Source organism: Coturnix japonica, chromosome 12, assembly GCF_054131305.1.
Source record: "Coturnix japonica strain WE chromosome 12, WE-NBRP24, whole genome shotgun sequence".
Taxonomy (NCBI): domain Eukaryota; kingdom Metazoa; phylum Chordata; class Aves; order Galliformes; family Phasianidae; genus Coturnix; species Coturnix japonica.
The window spans coordinates 15,671,926-15,691,248 of NC_140674.1; the positions used below are offsets into that span (position 1 = coordinate 15,671,926).

The window sequence follows — 19,323 nt, forward strand, 5'->3', positions numbered from 1 at the left end:
AAAGATATATAAAAAATTACTGCAGTTCATAACTGCTCTCAGGGGAGGGGAAAAGCAAAGACATGTAATAACTCTTTCAGGTAAATGTTTTTGGTTTTGTTTTTAATCAATGATCCATTTGCCAGCTGTATTGTGGGTTGCATTGAAAGAAGGGTGACCAACAGGGCAAGGAAGATGACTGTCCCCCTCTACTCTACCCTCATGAGGCATCATCTGGAGTAGTGTGTCCATGCTTAGGGCCCCCCCCAGCACAAGAAGGATGTGGAGCTGTTGGAGGGAGTCCAGAGAAAAGTCACAAGGATGATGAAAGGGCTGGAGCACCTCTCCTACGAAGAAAGGCTGGGGGAGTTGGGCTTATTTTGTGTAAAAGAGAAGGGGCCTTCCAGTACTTGAAGGGAGCTTGCAAGGAGGAGGGAGATTAACTTTTTACATGCACTGATAGTGATAGGGCAAGGCAGAATGGCTTTCAAATAAAAGATTTAGGTGAGATGTTAGGAAAAAAATTACTCAGAGGGTTGTGAGGCACAGGCTGCCAGAGAAGTCATGGATGCTTCATCCCTGGAGCTGCTCAAGCCCAGACTGGATGGAGCCCTGGACAGCCTGATCTGGTGGGGACAACTCTGCCCACAGCAGGAGGTTGGAGTTTGATGATCATTAAGGTCCCTTTCAACCTAAGTCATTCTATCACACTGTGACTCTAGGAATCTTTCTGCTGGCAACTCAGCTGGGAGGAGAAGGGAGAAAGTACACTACAGTCTCTTTATACAGGAGTTCCCATCAAGATGAAGTCCACTCAGACATGCTGGGACCACAGAGAGTTAGTTCAGATCAGTTATCCCATAAGCAAGAACATGGGATTAAAAAATATATATATAAAATAACTACTTTGGTCTTCAAAGTAGCTTTTAAGGAGCATGAAGTAAAACAAAGCATGAGGGACACACTGAAGAAAAAGAAACAAAATGAGGATGGCATTTTGTGTGCACAAGTAAAGGTTGGCTACTTTATTTCAGTGCATCATAATGTTCAAGCAATCTTGTTTATGGCTCAACTTATCCACAAAGACTCTGAAGTACGATTTCTTTAACCAAAACTAGGAAGACAGAGGTAGAATACTGGACCTGAGTAAATCCCATCATGTTTACAGATTCAAAGCAAAGCTATTTGGTGCTCATCGCTGTCAACAGTCCCAGACGTTCCCCGCCAGCTCTACAACGGCCTCTGCTGGATACAGGCAATATTACTTAATCCCTTCTTGGGTGTCATTTTCCCTATCTGTAATGATAAGAATACATCGTGAAGACCAACTAAACCATGGTCCAAAGGTAGCCTTCACACGGCAGCAAAGATAGTCACCTCCAATTGCAGGGTGAAGGGGTTATCAACTGCTATATATAAGAATTTTGTGGCATTCCATGACATGAAGCTGTCCAAAGACTTTTTTTTTCCAATATTTTCTGACTTCTCAGAACTATTGTATCTAAACAGATGTATGAAACTTACAGTGTCTTTGTCCAGAATCAGAACTTCATTACCATTGTGACCTTCCTGGGTATTTTATTTAATTCTTTCTGAGTAACAGTCTTGACGTTAAAAAGAAGCCAGAAATCTGCAAACACTTTGCTTGCTCTTTTGCTCAGGAGCCATCCTGTCCAGCATAAGCTGGTCTCCAGCTGCAGCCAGTTAGCCTGTTATCTTGATGACAGGTGAATAACCTTAGTGTCATTCTGGTGACCACACAAATTTTGCTTAGAGGAATTCAGAAGTTTATTTGCTCTATAAACAGGATATGATGAGAACTAACCAACCCCAGCAACCCGCTCATTCTGTTTACTTTGCTATTGGTCCTGTAAAATATAAGAGGTGATTAAATCCTTGTCAGGCATTCTTTTTCCCTTTCCTTTTTAAAGAGCCTTCTAATGCAGGGGACTTTTCTTTTTGCCCAGTTATGAAACTTTTTGTTGTTGTAGCAATCTGTTGTAGCTTTTTTTCTACTAGAGCCACCTCTCTCCCGTTTGAATTCTCAGACTGTGATGACCCAGATGTCTTGGAAGCTGTTGACACAGCACTGCAGAAATACAATGGAGACAGCACTACTGGTAATCAATTTGCTCTGTACATGGTGATGGAAGCCAAGAGAACAGTAAGTAGACTTTGAAAAAAAACATGTTGGAATTGTTTACACACTCTGAATCAGATTTGCTCCATCTGATCCACAGGGGACAGTAAGTGTGGCAGCAAAGTATCTTGCAGCTTGCTACTGTGACAAGCAGGGATGTATATCATGCTCTTATCAATGGAACTGTGTGCTGGGGAATTGCTTACCAATGCGAGGACTAGAAAAGCAAATAACAGAGAACTTAGATCACTAATACAATTTGTCTTACTTGTCCATCCAGTTTTCTCCTTTCTGTTGGAAATTTTACCCCTTTCTACCATCAGTGAGAATTTTCAGATGGATGGCAAAAACACACGTTATCAAGTAGATATTATCATGACTTGAGAAGAGCGGGATTAATACACTAAAAATAAAAAGAAAATGAGCTGATAAAATTCACCGATGCTGAGAATAAATTGCTCCTGAATATGGCTTGATTGACATGAGTCCTGAGTCACAGATGTATTTGAAAGCACTAGGTGATATTTTAGTCAAATAGAGTGACAGGTAAAATTAGAGAAGAAATAAAGAATGAAATGTGATCTCTTGCCTGCAGTCCTTCTGCATAGAGTTAATCTAACAAAGAGTGTTTACCTCTGAGACGCATACCAAGATAATATTACCATAATAATGACAAGCATTGCTTTACTTGAAAACATTAGCAGTTTTTTCTATTGGATTGGAAACCCAGCGTCAGACAGAATATTTTGCACTCCAAAATCACAGGACACTTTGACCCAGATGGAAAGGGGACACGAATTGCTAAATACTTTACAGTAAACCACCCACATTTCCTGGCCCTTTCCCTCTTTTCCTGTTTTCAGACTGGGATGATTTTAGCAAAGACTGAAATTTGTCAAAGCCTTTACATAATTAAAGAAATTAATACTCCCATGGTCTTCATTGAACTACATGCATCGTTAACAACAGTTAAATGCAAACTTCTTAATATCATAGCTGTAACACCACCTTCCTTTCTGCTTCCTTATATTAGAGTTATTACACAACCTCCTTCTCCAAAGGATAGATGTTATTTTCAGTATTTTGTCTTATGTTCTATTTTTAAATATATATATTTAATGCAATCCATGTTCATCTTTCTCTCAACATACTGCCTTTTCTTGGCAGATCTGAGGTGAAAATCAATTATTACTTGAATCATTGATCTGACTGATGCTAAGGAAGAAAATAAATACGAAAGGAATCTGCAAGAGAGAACTGTTCATATTCTATAGTCTTTTTCCAGAAAGAGTACAGATTTTACTCATTGCTAGTCTCACAACGTTGAATGCATTAATTAAATAGCTGGTTATTACATATTCATGTACATTCATTATTGATAAGGTAATAAAACATAAAAGCTGACTGGTGGAAGACTAAACCTGCCCCAGTTAAAGGCAGAAATGTTCATAAAAAATAATGAAATAAAACAACACCAAATGCCATACAGAAACAATGTATTTTCTCACGTGCTTCATTTGCTCAACTGATTTATTCCAGGTTTAGAAAACTGTTAACAGATAACAGGGTTTGGCTCTTGTAATCCACATCCCAGACAGCAAAACCTGATGCAGCTCCATAAATGTCAATTTACACCTGCTGAGGATTAAGGCCGTTATATTTTTAGAGACCTTTTCATCCTGTCTTAACAGCCTGCAGTCACCACATCTCATACTTCTAGTTTCTGTAGAGATGTAGCAGTGTATAACAGGAACTGAAAGAACAAAAGATAGTTCTGTCTTCACCTACCCAAGTGTAAATTCAGTATACTCTACCTATGCTAACGCAGCTTCCCGATACCACTAAGACAAGAACTATCACTCAGTTATCCTCAAGTGATACAACTGGGAAAATTAATGTTAAACTACAGCAACTGTGTGTGTTTGTATTTGGAAAAGAACATTAACGGAGCATTTTTAGTGGCAGTAAACTAGAACTTCTGGCTTTGTATATCCTCTGAAGTATATGCCACAAACCTTGCAGTGCGTTAATGTTAACTGTAGATACAGGCTTACTATTCAGTTTATTGCAAGGAGAAAAGGCCCCCTACTTATTTAACAACATCAGAAGTGCTTGCACTGGTCAGGTCAAACTTCAATAGTTTGTATTGGGATTTGTGAGGCCATCTCCAAGAGCAGCACAGCCTTTAACACCTATAAGAATACTGCAGGAGTAGCCAATGGCTGCCTCAGAAGCCCTCTGCCCTTTCTTCCCAGGTATGCAGGGCAACATAAGTACCCTCACACCACAGATACAGGCAGTTTGGGCACCAGCAGACTGCCCCACAGCTGCTGGCTATTGCTAGTTTGCTATTCCTGCAATGCCTGTAGGGTTGTACATAAGGAAAATGGACAGATTTGGGGAGAACAAGTGTGAGCGTGAGGGAATTGAACAAGAACACAGTCCAAACCAGTAATTATGCTAATTATCCAAGCAGCAACACTAATTTCTTTACTTGGAATATGCTTGAATGCATGTAGAAAACCTAATCACTTATTTCTGTTTTTAAAATCCTAGATACCATATGTTAAAGTACAGGTAGTAGGACATACTGTATTTGTACTTACAGGTAAAGACTCAGTAACATAGATTATTACTGAGAGAGAGCGAGATATGGGAGACCTTTCATCTGAAACCATAATATAAAACATAAGGTAACCAATGGATAGTATTTACTCTTTACAGTTCTTATCTTTTCACTGATGTCTTGTATATCATTTTCATCCAGGTAGGTCCTGACAAACAATTCCACGTGAGATATCAGATACGAGAGACCACTTGTGCCACTGGAGAAAACAAACTTTGGAAGGACTGTGATTACAAAGCATCTGCAGAAGCTGTAAGTATTTACCCTCTTTAAAGCTTCCCAGAGCAGAACCATCAGTCTAACAATCAGGACTTCCCAGGAAAAAAAACACAGACATAGAAGTTAGCTTCTTCAGCTGTGCTGGTTTTGACAGTTCATAGAAATAAAATATAGAACAGAAGAGTTTACAACCCTGAAGTTAACCACCATATTTGTGAATTTACCATTATTGCCCTGACTCTAAGCAGAAGGGATCAATTTAAATCTTTAACTTGATGGTTCACAGTAAATCCAACAGAAGGTACACAAACAACAAGAATGTGAGGGCTATCAAACATCCTATTGCTTGTGTATAATGGAAAGCTGCACAACCAAACTGACCAGATTGGCACCAATAAAAACACTGACATGGAAGCCACCGTGGCAGAACATTTACCAGAGGGTGTTTAGCAATGCAAAGCCCATCTGGCTTGTGCTATTAGAAACCACTTAGAAGAGGAGGTGCATCAGGCCCACATAGCATGCAGGAACACTACAATCCCCAGCAGAAATCACTGTCATTTCATAGTGTACAGAAAGCATTTTAAAAAAAGTATTGGAGAGGGATGATATTATTTGAACCAATATGAAATGTCATGACTGCTGGTGCACATCTTGTATCAGCAGAGAGGAACACAATTCGTTAGACTTCATTTATGTGAATGTGTTCATTTCCTTTATTCTGACAGCAAATTCCTTAGTTAATTAACACTTATCAACCATGATACAAAGCAGCCTTCTAAATAAATTGCTCAGTTCATTCTCTGCTCTCCCAGCAAACAAGACGGCTCTTTTTCCAAGTAACAGAACAGCAAATTTGACATCGCTACAAAAGAACATATGAACTTGTTCCCTAAACTCAACCTGCAACTGACAACTGTGTTCAACAGCTGAAGAAATTTACAGCACAGTATTTTTCTTCTTCAACCAATCTTAAGTCCAATGTTGCCATATGTATTTGCAGAAAACAGGAGAATGCACAGCTCGAGTTCACATGAATAACGCTGAAAAAACAAGTAATGTTTCGCAAGATTGCAGAATTGTTTCAGGTAAGTAATTGTTCGGGGCAGCGTTCATGAAATACATTGAAAAATAAGGATGGGAAAAACATCATGCTGGGACTTCCTGAAAATTTTAACAGTAGGGGTTTCTCATCATTCCATTCAGACATTCAGAAATCACCTTTCAAAAGTAACTGCAAGTTAAAGTCTCACTCCACTGGCATGCACACACAAGCTTAGTGTCTAATGGGTGTGTAGTAAGTTTCCTTACATGTGGAAAATGAAATGCATTTGCTTAAGAGCAAAAGCACATCAGTAACATGGAGACCAGATACCCCTTTCCACACTTTAAGTTTCTATCCTTACTAAATGAGGTATGAAATTGCAGCAGAAATTAACTCCAAGCTAAGAATGACTTTGTTATATCTGTTAAAGCTTTGCAAAACTAAAACATACTCCCAAATGGAAGTGTGTGTGTGTGTGGGGGGGGGGGGGGGGGGGTTAGATTTAAGTTTAAAAAAATAATAAATCAGTAGTGATAGAATTATGTATGATAAACTATAACATCACTTAGATCTTCACAATGGAGAGTATTAGAGTATTACCTTGCTTGCCTATAAAACATTTATATAAGGCTTACGTTTACATTGTAATTCTCTTCATCAGAAATAGGTCACATTGTTTGAAAGCTTTGCAACTGAGATCTTTATGTAGCTATGGCCAGCATTCACGTAAGACAAATCTGAGCTAGTGTTAAAAATCCATCTAACTGGTAGCATGGAGCAACATGCACATTAACTACAAAAGTATTTACCACAACTTCCAAATTGTTTGACAGCTTATCTCTGTGGGTTTGTTTTAATCTGTTCCCTAGCTCTCTTGATTAAAGCTATAATGTCTGTACCTACAGCACAAACTCCATGCTCTGCTACTGCAGAGGCCACTCAGTTTCCAATTAGTAGGGCAATGGTGACATCTAGTTGCCAACAGAATGTGTGTAAATCTCACAGAGCACACAGAGAATCTGCAATTAAATCTTTATTTAGAAAGCTAAAAACAGCCACCGTGAATTAGAAGAATTACATATTCAGCCTAAAAAGTCCAGCCCGTTACACAATATAGCAACTCTGAAAAAAGCATGCATCTTTGTTCAGAACTTACAAGAACTTTAAGACCACGGTCCTTCTGGAACCGAGTGCACTGTCATCTTATATCACCCCATTCTCAGGGAGTAATCATTTTTGTGTAATGCATATATGGCATTCATTGCTGAGTCAATAGCCAGCAGCAATAAGTGATGCTAGAAACATTACTGGCTAAATTTTGTTCAAGTGCCTCTTGGAGATCTAAGACTAAATAGTACTAAGCAGTACTAAATAGTACTAAATAGTACTGCTTACACTGAGGTATTCCATAGGTACAAAGAAGCCAAATCAAATGCAAAGGATTCAAACACAAAGAATTAAGCAATAGACTCTAACTGGTGAGGGACTTTCCCTCCACATTAGGGAACACAGAGTTCAGCCTTCTTGGTGGAACTGTTTGATCATGCTGACCCTGGACTGATTCCCCAGCTGATGCAAGCAGGCATAACTCCATTAAAGTCAATTTATGTCAGCTGAGGATCAGGCACACCAATTTTATTTCAATTCCACAGAGACCACATATTGTCCCAAGCTCAGTGAATCATGAAATTAATTTATGTACCGAACTATAAAATTAATTTATGAAAATCTAATCCATGATTACTAGAAAGGAAAGGGAGTTAATAGGATTAGTAGCAGGAAACAGAAGTTTGAGCATCCCATCAAACTTGCCTATCCACAACCAATCCAGTTAGCTATGCTTGAGAGTAACACAAAGTGGCAAATGGCAGCTGAAGTGACCAGCAGGGACAGCTCACACAACAGAGCAGCGGAATAGTTCAACTACAGTCCCTAAGGAGCTCTAAGTCAGGGCTGTTTGTGTGAGTGAGCCAAAAAAGCTCCTGCCAAAGTCCCCATCCTGGAACACGGTGAGGACAGTGAGCAGCTGCACCCAGCAGGTGAGCTTCAAAGAACCTAAAGAACATCCCTTTAGCTGTGACCTTCACTGCTTTTTTCCCTAACTGCAAGGGGGAAGACCCTTCCTTAGTGATGTCAAAACTACCTGTAAGGGTTTTCAGACATTTAATGACTCCCGAACTCATTTATTCCTCTGAATTAAATTTGCTGCTGCATAAATGTTTCATGAATGGCCCCTACCAGCACACACAGAAGCCCACGTCTAAGTACAGTGAGGGTCTCTGTAGGCCCTGAAACTAAAATCTGGATTTTGCTGATCATTCTGCTTAAAAGCAGAAAAGATTCTGGCGCATTGAACCATGTTTCTCATGACCTTAACTGAGAAATTAAAACCCAAGGTTTCTTGACACAAAGACCTGCATTTTCTTGGTTTCTTTTCCAGTTCAACCGGTGATTCCACTTACTCAGAATATTTGTCTTGGATGCTATCACACTATATCAAGTGACAGTTCACGAGTGTCAGAAATTCTGCAAAAAGCCATTCAAAAGTTCAACACACACAGTGGTGAAGCTGCCCTTTTTAAACTCGTGGAAATAACAGAAGCTCGGAGACAGGTCTGTATGTGATTTTTTTCTCTACATCTTTTACAAGATATTTTGGTTACATATATGTTTTTGATTTTAAGGTATATTTCATAAGAAAAGCTTTTAGAATTCATATAGAGCATAGACCATGTAGGTAACTCTCACAGAATCAAAAACTGCTGCTGGATTTTCAGAGCTATCAATGTTACAGATTAGTTTTAAAGGCTTTTTTTCTTTATCTGCAACTACAACTCACCAGTGTTCAGCAGTAGTTTATTTTTATTCATTGCTGACACGTGCACCTTGTGCCATCTCAGATGCTCTGGAGTATTCCACTTGGCTTGCCCATGAAGCTCCAGCAGGAACAGATCTCTTATAGGTTTTGTGCCAGCTTGTGCAGATGTCTCTCATATTCCACAGCCTCTCAAACAGCAGAAGGCACCAATGTTTTTGCAGTGCAATAGGACCTGTATCTCAGTAGCTGATGCATACTATAGGATAGGTGAACCAGTAAAGGAACAAATGGGTAAGAAAAAAACAAATTTAATGCTGGCTGAAAGACTTCTGCACAGAATATCTGCTTTGTAAGTGAATGCTCAGGCTGCAGAAATTTCTGGTACTGCAGGCAGTGCTTATCTCCCCGTGAAAGGTTCTCCTATGTATAGGCATGATGTTGCTAGAAAGCCAAGTTTCCAATTTGCTTTTTAACTAGTGTATAACTCAACACCAACTACAAACCCTTTTCTTTGCATACAATTTTATTTTGCCAAAAAGCATCTCACATTAATTTGACCCATGATTTAATTCTGACAGGCCTTTATTTACTGATGGCAATAATTCTCTTAGCTGAAAGACAAGCTTACACAACAATTAAGTCTTACAACCAAATGTCACAGAGACTGCAATTCAGCAGCTGGAAAGAAAACTATCATGACACTTCTGGCTAATAGAGACTAGTCACAGCCCTCTTCTTTAACTGATGTGGGATGGAGAGTTTACCTTTGACTCTCTTTTTGTTTTGGTTTGGTTTTTTAATCTAATTCTACCTGATCCAACACTGAAACGTGGAGAGATTTTCTGGGTGAAATCCATGGTTGTAGTGAGGAAAACAGAACTACTTTCTGCAGAGAAAATGAAGGGAGGTCAAAGATCTGGACGAAGCAGGGGAGGGGGGAAAAGCCGAAAGCAGACACAATTACAAGCAGATGACAAACACAGGACACTCAATAACAAATGATGCCAGCAGTGTAAAGTTACATTATTCAGATACTATTTTACTATGTCACATACTTAGGAACACAGGAACTGCCAAGCTGTATTAGTGTAGTCATCCATCTAGACCAGCTTCCTGTCACTGGCAGTAATAAGTAACAGATACTTTGGAGGAAAGTGCATGAAACCATGCATTACAAGGCTACAGGCTTGCCAGAAGCAGAATCTGAATATAAACTGCATTTCTAATAACTACTTGACTTAGTTTACTTTCTGTATCACAAGGACAACATTTTTTGGTTAGCTCATAAATACTGTATGTCTCAATGACTGCAATGTGATTTGATGGATGGAAGGCGCTTAGAAGGGTGGTTTTGCTTTCTTTGTTGATTGCATTCAGTAGTGGAACTTCAAAGTTTGTATTAGTTTACATAATGTAAATGTCTCCTACATATCTATTCCAGGTGGTAGCTGGATTTAATTACATAATTAAATATGAAATCAAGGAAACAAATTGCTCCAAAGACCAATTTCAAGATTTAACTCATGAATGCAAAACCACTTCTGGAGGTGTAAGTAAACTTCACAAGCTGTTTATCACAAAAACATCATATTAACAAATAACGGCTGAGGTCTGACTCAAACATGTATTTTACAGTCTTGCTTAACTTATTTAATGATGTTTAAATTCAGGCTTACAGACAACCACCTATTTATGCATTTCTTTTGAATTTCTCTTCTTGAGTTATTGACTAAGACAGCCACTGAAATGTTTGCAGATTACTGTATTGAATCTGAAGTCTCACCCTAATAATAAAACCCTTAAGAAATTCCCATTCAGAGAGCTGTTCGGGCACAGAGCACAAAGTTATTACAATTAGCCATTTTTCCAGCATAAAACATTTCCTAAGTAAGTAGCTGAATTGTTACCTGTCTCTCTCTCTACTAAAGTCCAAATAAGAGAGCTTCAAAAGAGACTTATTAACAAATACACATAATCTGGATCAATCGTGACACAAAACTAAGTACTTCCTTTGTTGCTCTGACCTGGAGAAGAATTAACTGTACCAAAAAGAGGGCTGCTCCCTCAACCAACCTCCCTGAACTACCTCACTAAGGGGTGAGACAAACACCTCTGCCAAATACAAAGGAGGGATGTGCAGTCATGGTGAACAGTGGTGGTAAATGTGAGGGAAGGAGCCACAGGAGCCCTGACTCCCATCTGTTTCAGCTGTCATGGAAGTGTGTGGTTGAGCATTACATTCCTGTTTGTAAATGATTCCTTAGAGGTCTTAAAAACATCACTGCACTTCTGAAGCATTGAACAAAAAAGGAAAGAATAACAACACTGTAGTAAATAACAGGAGACTGAGAATCTGGCTTGATGAAACAAAATACTCTGTTAGAAATGCTTGCCCTTAAACATTAAGCAAGTTACTCATCTTCTTGAACCTGAGTCTTCTAACCTGTCACCTGGAGATAATGGCTTCTGTCCATCTCACATAATCCAGGAGAGGTACTTCCTTTCCATTCTGATTTGATCTCAGAGTCTGTAGGATTGGATCTTTATCGATGAAATAATTAAGCAGCCAAAATTAAGACAGCAACTGAGATCAGCAGCTGATCATCTAGAGATATTATTAGAACATGCTGTTACAAAATATTCCACTCCTTAGAATGACCAAACTCCAGGAAAGCTGCTTGTAATCTATCCTATGCATACTATTCATTCTGAAACAGAAGAGCCAGAACTGCACCCTGTACTCAACATGCGTGTGAACCACAGAGCTGTACTGGGCCATTATGCCATTCTTTCTTCCTAACCTATAGACAATAAATCTTGATATCGTTTTTCCCCCCCATTTTTCTAACCACAACTAGGCAGATGTTTTCATAGATGATGCTTTCGGATACATCATAGTCCTAAGATCATGAACCTGTCAGCTCAGTGCCTAACGTGAAGTCAGAATTGGCTTCTCCCATGTGCATTACATTACATTTCTCTATATTAATTTCCCTCTCCCAGATCAACATCTAACATCCAGCTCACGCACTCCTTTCTCTATGAGACTAATCATTAATACTTTCCTGTTTCATGTATTTTAACTGGTTTTTTATCCTTTCCTCTTATTCTACAGTTAATTTGTTTCCTTTAGAGACTTCAGTAAGAGACATTGTTTAAACCTTTCTGAAAAGCTAAGCATACTCTATCAACACCAGGTCTCTACCAATTTATTGAAGCTTTTGAAGCAATCCACAAAATATAACTTATGTTTACAACAAAAAAAAACCCAAACCAAACCGATTCTGACATAGCCATGCCCATTCGTTCTTTCTTTACATTCTAATGATTCAAATAATACAGATGTGAATCTTACAGATCTGTGACATCTAAAAAAGAACAGGATCACATTTTTTTTCTTTCAGCCTAAAATAGCAGGGCAATCTTAAGCACATCATCTACCACAATCCCCCCAGAGCACTTGGGTGAATACAAGCAGGCCCAGAAACTCAGTAATGTTTGATTTGTTAGTTGTGTAATCGTCCTTTTGATCTTTGGAGTTTAAGACAAATGCCAGAGAGTTATCCATAAAACCAGATTCTGGTTTGTAAACTCTCTTTCCAAACGTAATGAATACATACAAATAAGTCACTTAGCTTCTCTTACACGGTTTTATTTTCTCTAATTAACTGTTTTAAACCCTAATCATTTGTTGCTCTGCAAACTGTGAGGCTTCTTGCTCCCTGCATAGTGAGGGAAGAAATTATCGGTACTGTGGTTGACTCATTCTGTTAGCAAGAACAGCGTGAGCTTTTTCATTATTTCTACATAATAAGGAGCTGGTTTTGTTTGTTTCTTTTGTTTTTACTGCAGCGTGTGGGGAAATGTGATGCCAAAGCATATGAAAATCTTCAGTCAGACATTGTAGATGTTGCAAGCCAGTGCAATTTTCCAGGTATGTAATTGGCACTAACAGTTCTGAAAGTTCTGCAATTTTGATGGTTTTTACAGTCACAAAATAATAGGTAAGATAAAAATCCGAGAGATGAGAACTGATAATAACAAGAGAAAGTGATTGGTTTAAGATGAAAGCAGCACTGCCTCTTAATGAAGTCTTACTGTAGAGTTTTATTCCACTTCTTATAAATATTTCATATTCTCTATGTTGTTCTTTTGAAAGGCAATGAAGACAAAGGTCAAAATTGGTAATTCAGCTATCAATACTATTGTTTATTTCATACTGCATAGTTATACTTCATTTTGATATACTAGAAGCTTATTTTTTTCCTGGTAAGTAAGCAACTTAGAATTTCTAAGCTCATTACCACTAATCCACAAATTGTTTTCTTATTAATGCTTCCTGCATATCTGTTTGGAGGCAGATTCTGACAGTTTCAGAGCTTTATAGCAGGGAGTGCAGCATTACTCCCCCTACATAGTAAGAGCTGCATTCTCACTTGTTAACCTTCTGCTTGTTTTTCATCAAGCTGAACATCTTCCCTGCCTTTATTTGCTAGATATCCACAGTCTTGTTTGTGTGAGAGAACAGTGGTTACATACCCAATGCACTCGGTGCTGAGACAATGCTCTCTCAGATAACCAAGGTATAATAAGGCTCATCCTATGAAATGCAAAGATATTTTAGTTTAATTTGATAGACTTACATTGAAAGTGTGCCAAAAGGCAGGGGTTGATAAACAACTGGTTTTCCCTGCCTACATCTATACTGAAACCTTTGTCCCTTGCATCTGAAATCTGTTGGTTTCTTTCAGCTGAAGAAGTGGTAAATCCTCCAACTCGTGTTTGTCCTGGTTGTCCAAGTTCTATCCCAACTGATAGCGCAGAATTGAAGGAACTACTGAAGGTTTCTGTGGAAAAGTACAACTCAGAGACCAACGATGACTTCTACTATCAAGCTGAAGAAATAGAATCAGCGACAGTACAGGTGGAGACCCACTTTTCCTTTTAAAACTGAACTCCATATAATACAAAAATGAGGAACAGACATGGTACTGCTAATGGTCTAAACTTAACATTAGCTAAACTCAATATTTAGACTTCAAATAGTATTTTTCTCTAGACACTGATACACATGGTAACTGAGGTATCTATGCACTTTTTCTTGTGAAATTTTATCCATCTTGGCTTAGATTTAAAAATCCCTGGCCTCTTGATTTTTCTTTTTCCTTCTTTTCTTAAAAGGGGATTGTAGATACACTGCAAAGAGGTGAATGTTGCCAATCTGATTTCTATCTCTCTACCCCACTTTTTAATCAGCCTTTGTAATATTCCATAGACTTCTGAAAGTAGAGACTTATTAGACAGCACCACCCACTCCATCTACCACGCCACTACTCCGTACATTATTTTAGATGATATCTACTCTACAGCAGCACTAAGCTCTAAGAAATGGAAAGAACTGAAAATAAAACAAGAGAGTAGTTCAGAAAACACCACGTTGGGAACTTCTCCTGAGCATGATGGGCACCACTGGATAACTTGGAGGGCACAAAAATGTTTCTGATCAGCTCCTACTATCTCACTACCAAGCAGAATTCCTTTTCAGCTTTTACATTTTTTTCCTCTGTTTTCACATAATGATTAATATTAGCATACAGACTTTTTAAAATTAGACTTAAAGAATTTCACGTATTTTCCTGTCTCTAAAGCAAGATACATTATCTTGGGCTCTAGAAATACTAAGAGAACTTGTACCAGGCACATTCTTCAACCAAAGCAGTTTCCCTCCTTAATGCATTTGGCAAATATGCTCATTTTCAACTGAGCCTGCTCACCACACACTTCATTTTACTCACATTCAACTCTTCTTACATCATATTTGGCTCCCTACAGTGGTGTCTCTAACGATTTCATTTGTTATTAATTAAATTATGACAGGCATCCAATAAAACAAAGCCAAAACTGTAGACCTGTTTTTCTGACCTTTCTGTCTCCTTCAGTTTCTGAGCTGGAATTTCTGAGAACGGGAACAGGAATAAATAAGTAAGTTGATTAGAAGCAGATAGGTTTCCTGTCAAACATTTTAATATTGTTCTTAACATACATTGCCCCAGGGGGTCAGGACTTGTAGACTATAAGTCATACGAGCCTGTATTATGAGCTTGTAGAAAACCATCTCTGTCTCTGAACTCTTTTCAATAAAAATGCCTTTATCACAGAAATCCTTCTTGCTAATTTTTCAGGTGGTTGCAGGACAAAACTACCATCTAGTATTTTTTGCCAGGAAGACAAACTGCTCAAAAAAAGAGTTTGAAAAACTTCATGAGGACTGTGAAGCTTCAACAGACAGTGTAAGTAATGACGATGTTACCAATTATAGTGTTGCTAATGGGTAATTCCTTTGCAATCTGAAACACACACAAAGTAGACTCACATTTGATCGTGATTTCTGTTACCTTTGCTTCAACACCTTCCAGTGTTTGCAACCCCAAACCAGTGACAATGGCAGTAAAACATAAAGCTTAAACTGAGTTACTTCAACTGCGGTATCTTGGTGCTCACTGCAATGCAAAAGGGACTTCTCTCTGATTATGAAGAATCAAAGAAAGGAGGTGGCTGTGATATGAAATGATGGCAACACTCCTGGAATCTGTTGCACTTTCAGTAAAGAGAAGTGAGAGATTTTAGTGTTCTCAGTGTGCAAAGGAATTATGCTTCTGGAGTACATGCTGCTGATACTGGCAAAATCTGTTCCAGACACTGGAAATTAATGCTGATAGAGCCAGAAACCATTGATGAGGGAGCTGCTGGGAGAGAGAAGGCTCTTCATTTTCACTCCTTCTCCCCACCATATGAACAGTGCTTACCCCTAAGAGCTAAAAACTGTTAGTGCAGCAGGCATTACCCAGAAAAATAAGAAATACTACCCCCCCAGTCTTTAGTAGGGGTAGTACGATTAACAAGCCATGTTAGGAATGCCATGAAGATTAAACAGTGCTCCAAAAGTGCTGGGCACAAATCCAATATCCAATTCAAAATTGCAGTATAGTGTTCACATAGGCATCCTATGAGGTCAAAAAGCTAAGCAATGATCTGTCCCAGCATAGACTTCTCCATCATTAAAACTGATTCCACATATATTCAAGTAAAAGTCCAGGTATTTATCATTATTATTAAAATGTAAATTCTTTTGTGCACGCCTCATTCATGTTGTTTGATGTTTTCTTGCCTTAACATGCTGTTTTTGATGTTTTTTCAACAGCTATCACTGCGCTGTGAAGCACAAATTTATGTGGTCCCATGGGAGAACAAAACCTTCCCCCAGGTTAACTGCTCTACATTCCAGCTAATGGTATGACAACTTTTCTTCACTACTCATCATCACTAGGGGAGGCACAGACTGGATATAAGAAAAAACAAAACATGTTTACAGTAGGGGTGGAGAGGCTCTGGCACAGATTGCCTGTAGAGGTGGTGGATGCCCCATCCTTTGAGACATCCAAGGTCAGTCTGGATGGGGCTCTGAGTACCTGATGGAGCTGTAGGTGCCCCTGACCAGTGCAGAGCGTTGGGTCAGATGGCCTTTAAAGGTCCCTTCCAACTCAAACAATTCTATGATTTTATGACAAAAGACAGGAGATTTAGATTAAATACTAGGGGAAATTTTTAACTTGGAGGGTGGTAAGGCACTGGCACAGGCTGCCCAGAAAAGCAGTGGCTGCCCCTCCCTGGAGGTTCAAGGCCAGGCTGGATGGGGCCCTGGGCAGCCTGATCTGGTGGCTGGGAACCCTGGCTGCAGCAGCAGGTTTGGAACTAGAGGATCTTATAGTTTCCTTCCAACCAAGCCATTCTATGATCGTAAGTGAAGGCATTTCTTTACCCATTCCAAATCCATTACCAGCCAGCCACGAACAATGGACAGTTTGAGAGCTTCAGAACGCAATGTGTATTTTTCTTATTAACAGAACTTTTTTAGTTCTGATGATTGCAGGTTGTAAGTTTGGGTTGTTTTTAATAAACCCAGAGATCCCCATCTCCCCGATCAAGAAAAGAAGATCGAGTGAATAAAGTGAGATTGATTAACCTGAATTCACATTAAGCAACTTTACTATGCTCAGCACTTTCATGATTATCTATTCATTCTTTATGTATCAACTAATAAATGTCTCTCCTTTTTGTCTCCATTAAAATATTGTATCCACAACAACCTCCAAATTCAGCTCCAACCTAAAGAACCCTAATTTGCAGTTAGATAAGGATCAGGAACTACATTTGACAGAAATGACACCCGTTTTTTTCACAGGACTGTATATCAGGCACTTTATCTTCCAGTGGAACACTGATTGGGGAATAGAGTCTACTCAAAAACAATCAAATATTTTATAGTGTGTTATTTCCAAAGTCCTAAGAAATATATATGTCAAATTAGGAAATAAAAAACTGAATAGATACATTTTATGTGACAAATTAATCTAGATCTAGGCTATATTCCTGCACTGAGACTACCCAGAGATGTGTCAAACTTCAATATGAATATATCAGAATGCTCTACTTTAACCAGAGCAGGGATAATTAGTCCTAGAAATGAACCATGTTATTCATAAATTAAAACAAATATGTATATTCCTCTCCACAGTTTCATTCCCATGTTAACTGGCAGAATTTCAGTGAAAAATTGCTCTTTTAATGTACAGCTGCTAGAATACTCCAGAATTATTGAAGAGGATGTTTGTTTTCATGCTTGTTACAGACACAAAAGATTATTAAGGTTGCTTTGAAAAATCTGGTAACATATTTTTAATAATTGACCCATACATTGCAATGGGGTTTTGATCTTGCCAAATCTGAAGCCATTGTTCTCATACATGTAACAAAGACAGCTATTACTGCTTTGTTTTTCAGACAGCAATGGTGAGAAGGCCTCCAGGATTCACTCCTTTACGAAGCTTTGCTGTAGTACTACCAGTAGATGGAACTACACTCTCCAATGCAAACGAAGGAGAAACTCAAAAAGCTGGTGAAGAAACAAGGAAAGATGATGGACAGGGACCAGATGGCGAAGGTGAACCTGGGCATAAACACAGGCATAAACATAAGCACGGACTGAAAAAGGATCATGAATCTGCCAAAAGGCACAGGCAGGAAACTGACTGTGAGCACAGGAATGGCCATAGATGTGGACATCGAAAACACAGTAAACATGGTAAACATGGTAAACATAAACATCACAAACCTGAATCTTCTGAGGAATCCGGTGAAAGGGTTTTTAACCTAAAAGAAGCCCTCCCATCATCCACTGCTGAAACAGCATTAGAGCTCGTTAATGCAGAGGTTGTAAGGACAGAAGCCAGTACTCCTACAGAACCAGTAGATTCTCCTGACATCTCTTCATTTAATGGGTTGCCAGATCACACAGAATCTCCTCCCCTCAGATGTCCTGGAAAACCTTGGAAACCAATTCCGGACCTGCTCATTCCTTCCAACCTTCCCAGAGAATTCTTAGATGAGGATCTCTTGCCTTCTGCTGCAGAAAACACTGATCTTACAACAGAAAACCCACTACCTCCCCAAAACGAAGAGATGAGCTTTGATCTTGCAGATGCTTTACAATAATTCAAGCATCGTAGGATCCTCTCCAAAATCCCTACAGAGGAAACCAGAAAATATCTGCCTTTTGAAATAGATGAGATCTAAGAGGCAAAAGCTCCTATTCAGTCTGCTAAAACACTCAAGTTTGGTCATCAATACTCCATGTCTGCTTAACTGTTGCACACTTGGCAAGAGCACACACCAGGCATGGCATCAATGATTCAGAAGCTGTCCAGTAAAGGGACTGAGCAAACCAACAGCTTCCTGCTTCCACAGTTCCAGTTGCAACTATCACATCTGCCCCACGTTGTTGCGAGCACACAGCAAACCACTGCATCAAATTTCACTGTATTATATTTAAAAAACAAAGAATTTTGCAGATTACATGAAGAATTTCAACCGAAGAAGCCAATATAGAGCAAGGATGTCTTTCTTAGATATCTGAAATGATATTTCTCTAATTTCCTGGAGCGAATCTTTGAAGAAAATAAAATAAAGGAGCTTATTTTACTTGTCAGTGTCTTGACTCCAAATACCATTGCCACCGGTTTATCATTAGCAGCCTATTCAGTTGAATCGGGTAACAAGGAGAGCTCAGAAAACGCTAAAAAAAAGCAGCTCTGTTATACTCTTAGCACAGTATGTTAACTACACAGCAGAGTTCTGACGACAGATTTGCATGGGCAGAGGTGCACAAACATTACAGACAGCAAGCACTTAAGTTATCCAGTGTTTGTCTACTCTCTTCCATTCAAAGAATGTGTTTAATTCAGAGATTGGTTTGAATTTTCTATTTAGTGTATCTACCAAAACCTGAGTTTATGGTGGAGTTCACTGACTAAAAAAGCCAGTAGTTTCAGCAAATGAAAACACAGTTTCACCATTTGTGGATCTGTTAATTCATTCAGCTGGCAAAATACAATAAATACACAAATAAATGATTTAATGTTAAATCAGTTCACCTGCTA

General features: G+C 38.8%; 2 protein-coding genes across 2 annotated transcripts in view; one reads left to right on the forward strand and one right to left on the reverse strand.

The window, feature by feature from the left end:
* Positions 1 to 19,323, reverse strand: part of SENP5 (SUMO specific peptidase 5) — a 129,669-nt gene that overhangs the window by 104,224 nt on the left and 6,122 nt on the right. The gene's annotated exons all lie outside the window — the stretch shown is intronic.
* KNG1 (kininogen 1) lies at positions 1,885 to 18,872 on the forward strand. The gene is made up of 10 exons (XM_015871690.3): positions 1,885 to 2,143; positions 4,887 to 4,997; positions 5,968 to 6,052; positions 8,450 to 8,622; positions 10,269 to 10,376; positions 12,680 to 12,761; positions 13,579 to 13,751; positions 15,010 to 15,117; positions 16,029 to 16,118; positions 17,669 to 18,872. The coding sequence occupies exons 1-10, from the start codon at positions 1,949 to 1,951 to the stop codon at positions 18,377 to 18,379; spliced, it is 1,836 nt and encodes a 611-aa protein (XP_015727176.2). The 5' UTR covers positions 1,885 to 1,948; the 3' UTR covers positions 18,380 to 18,872.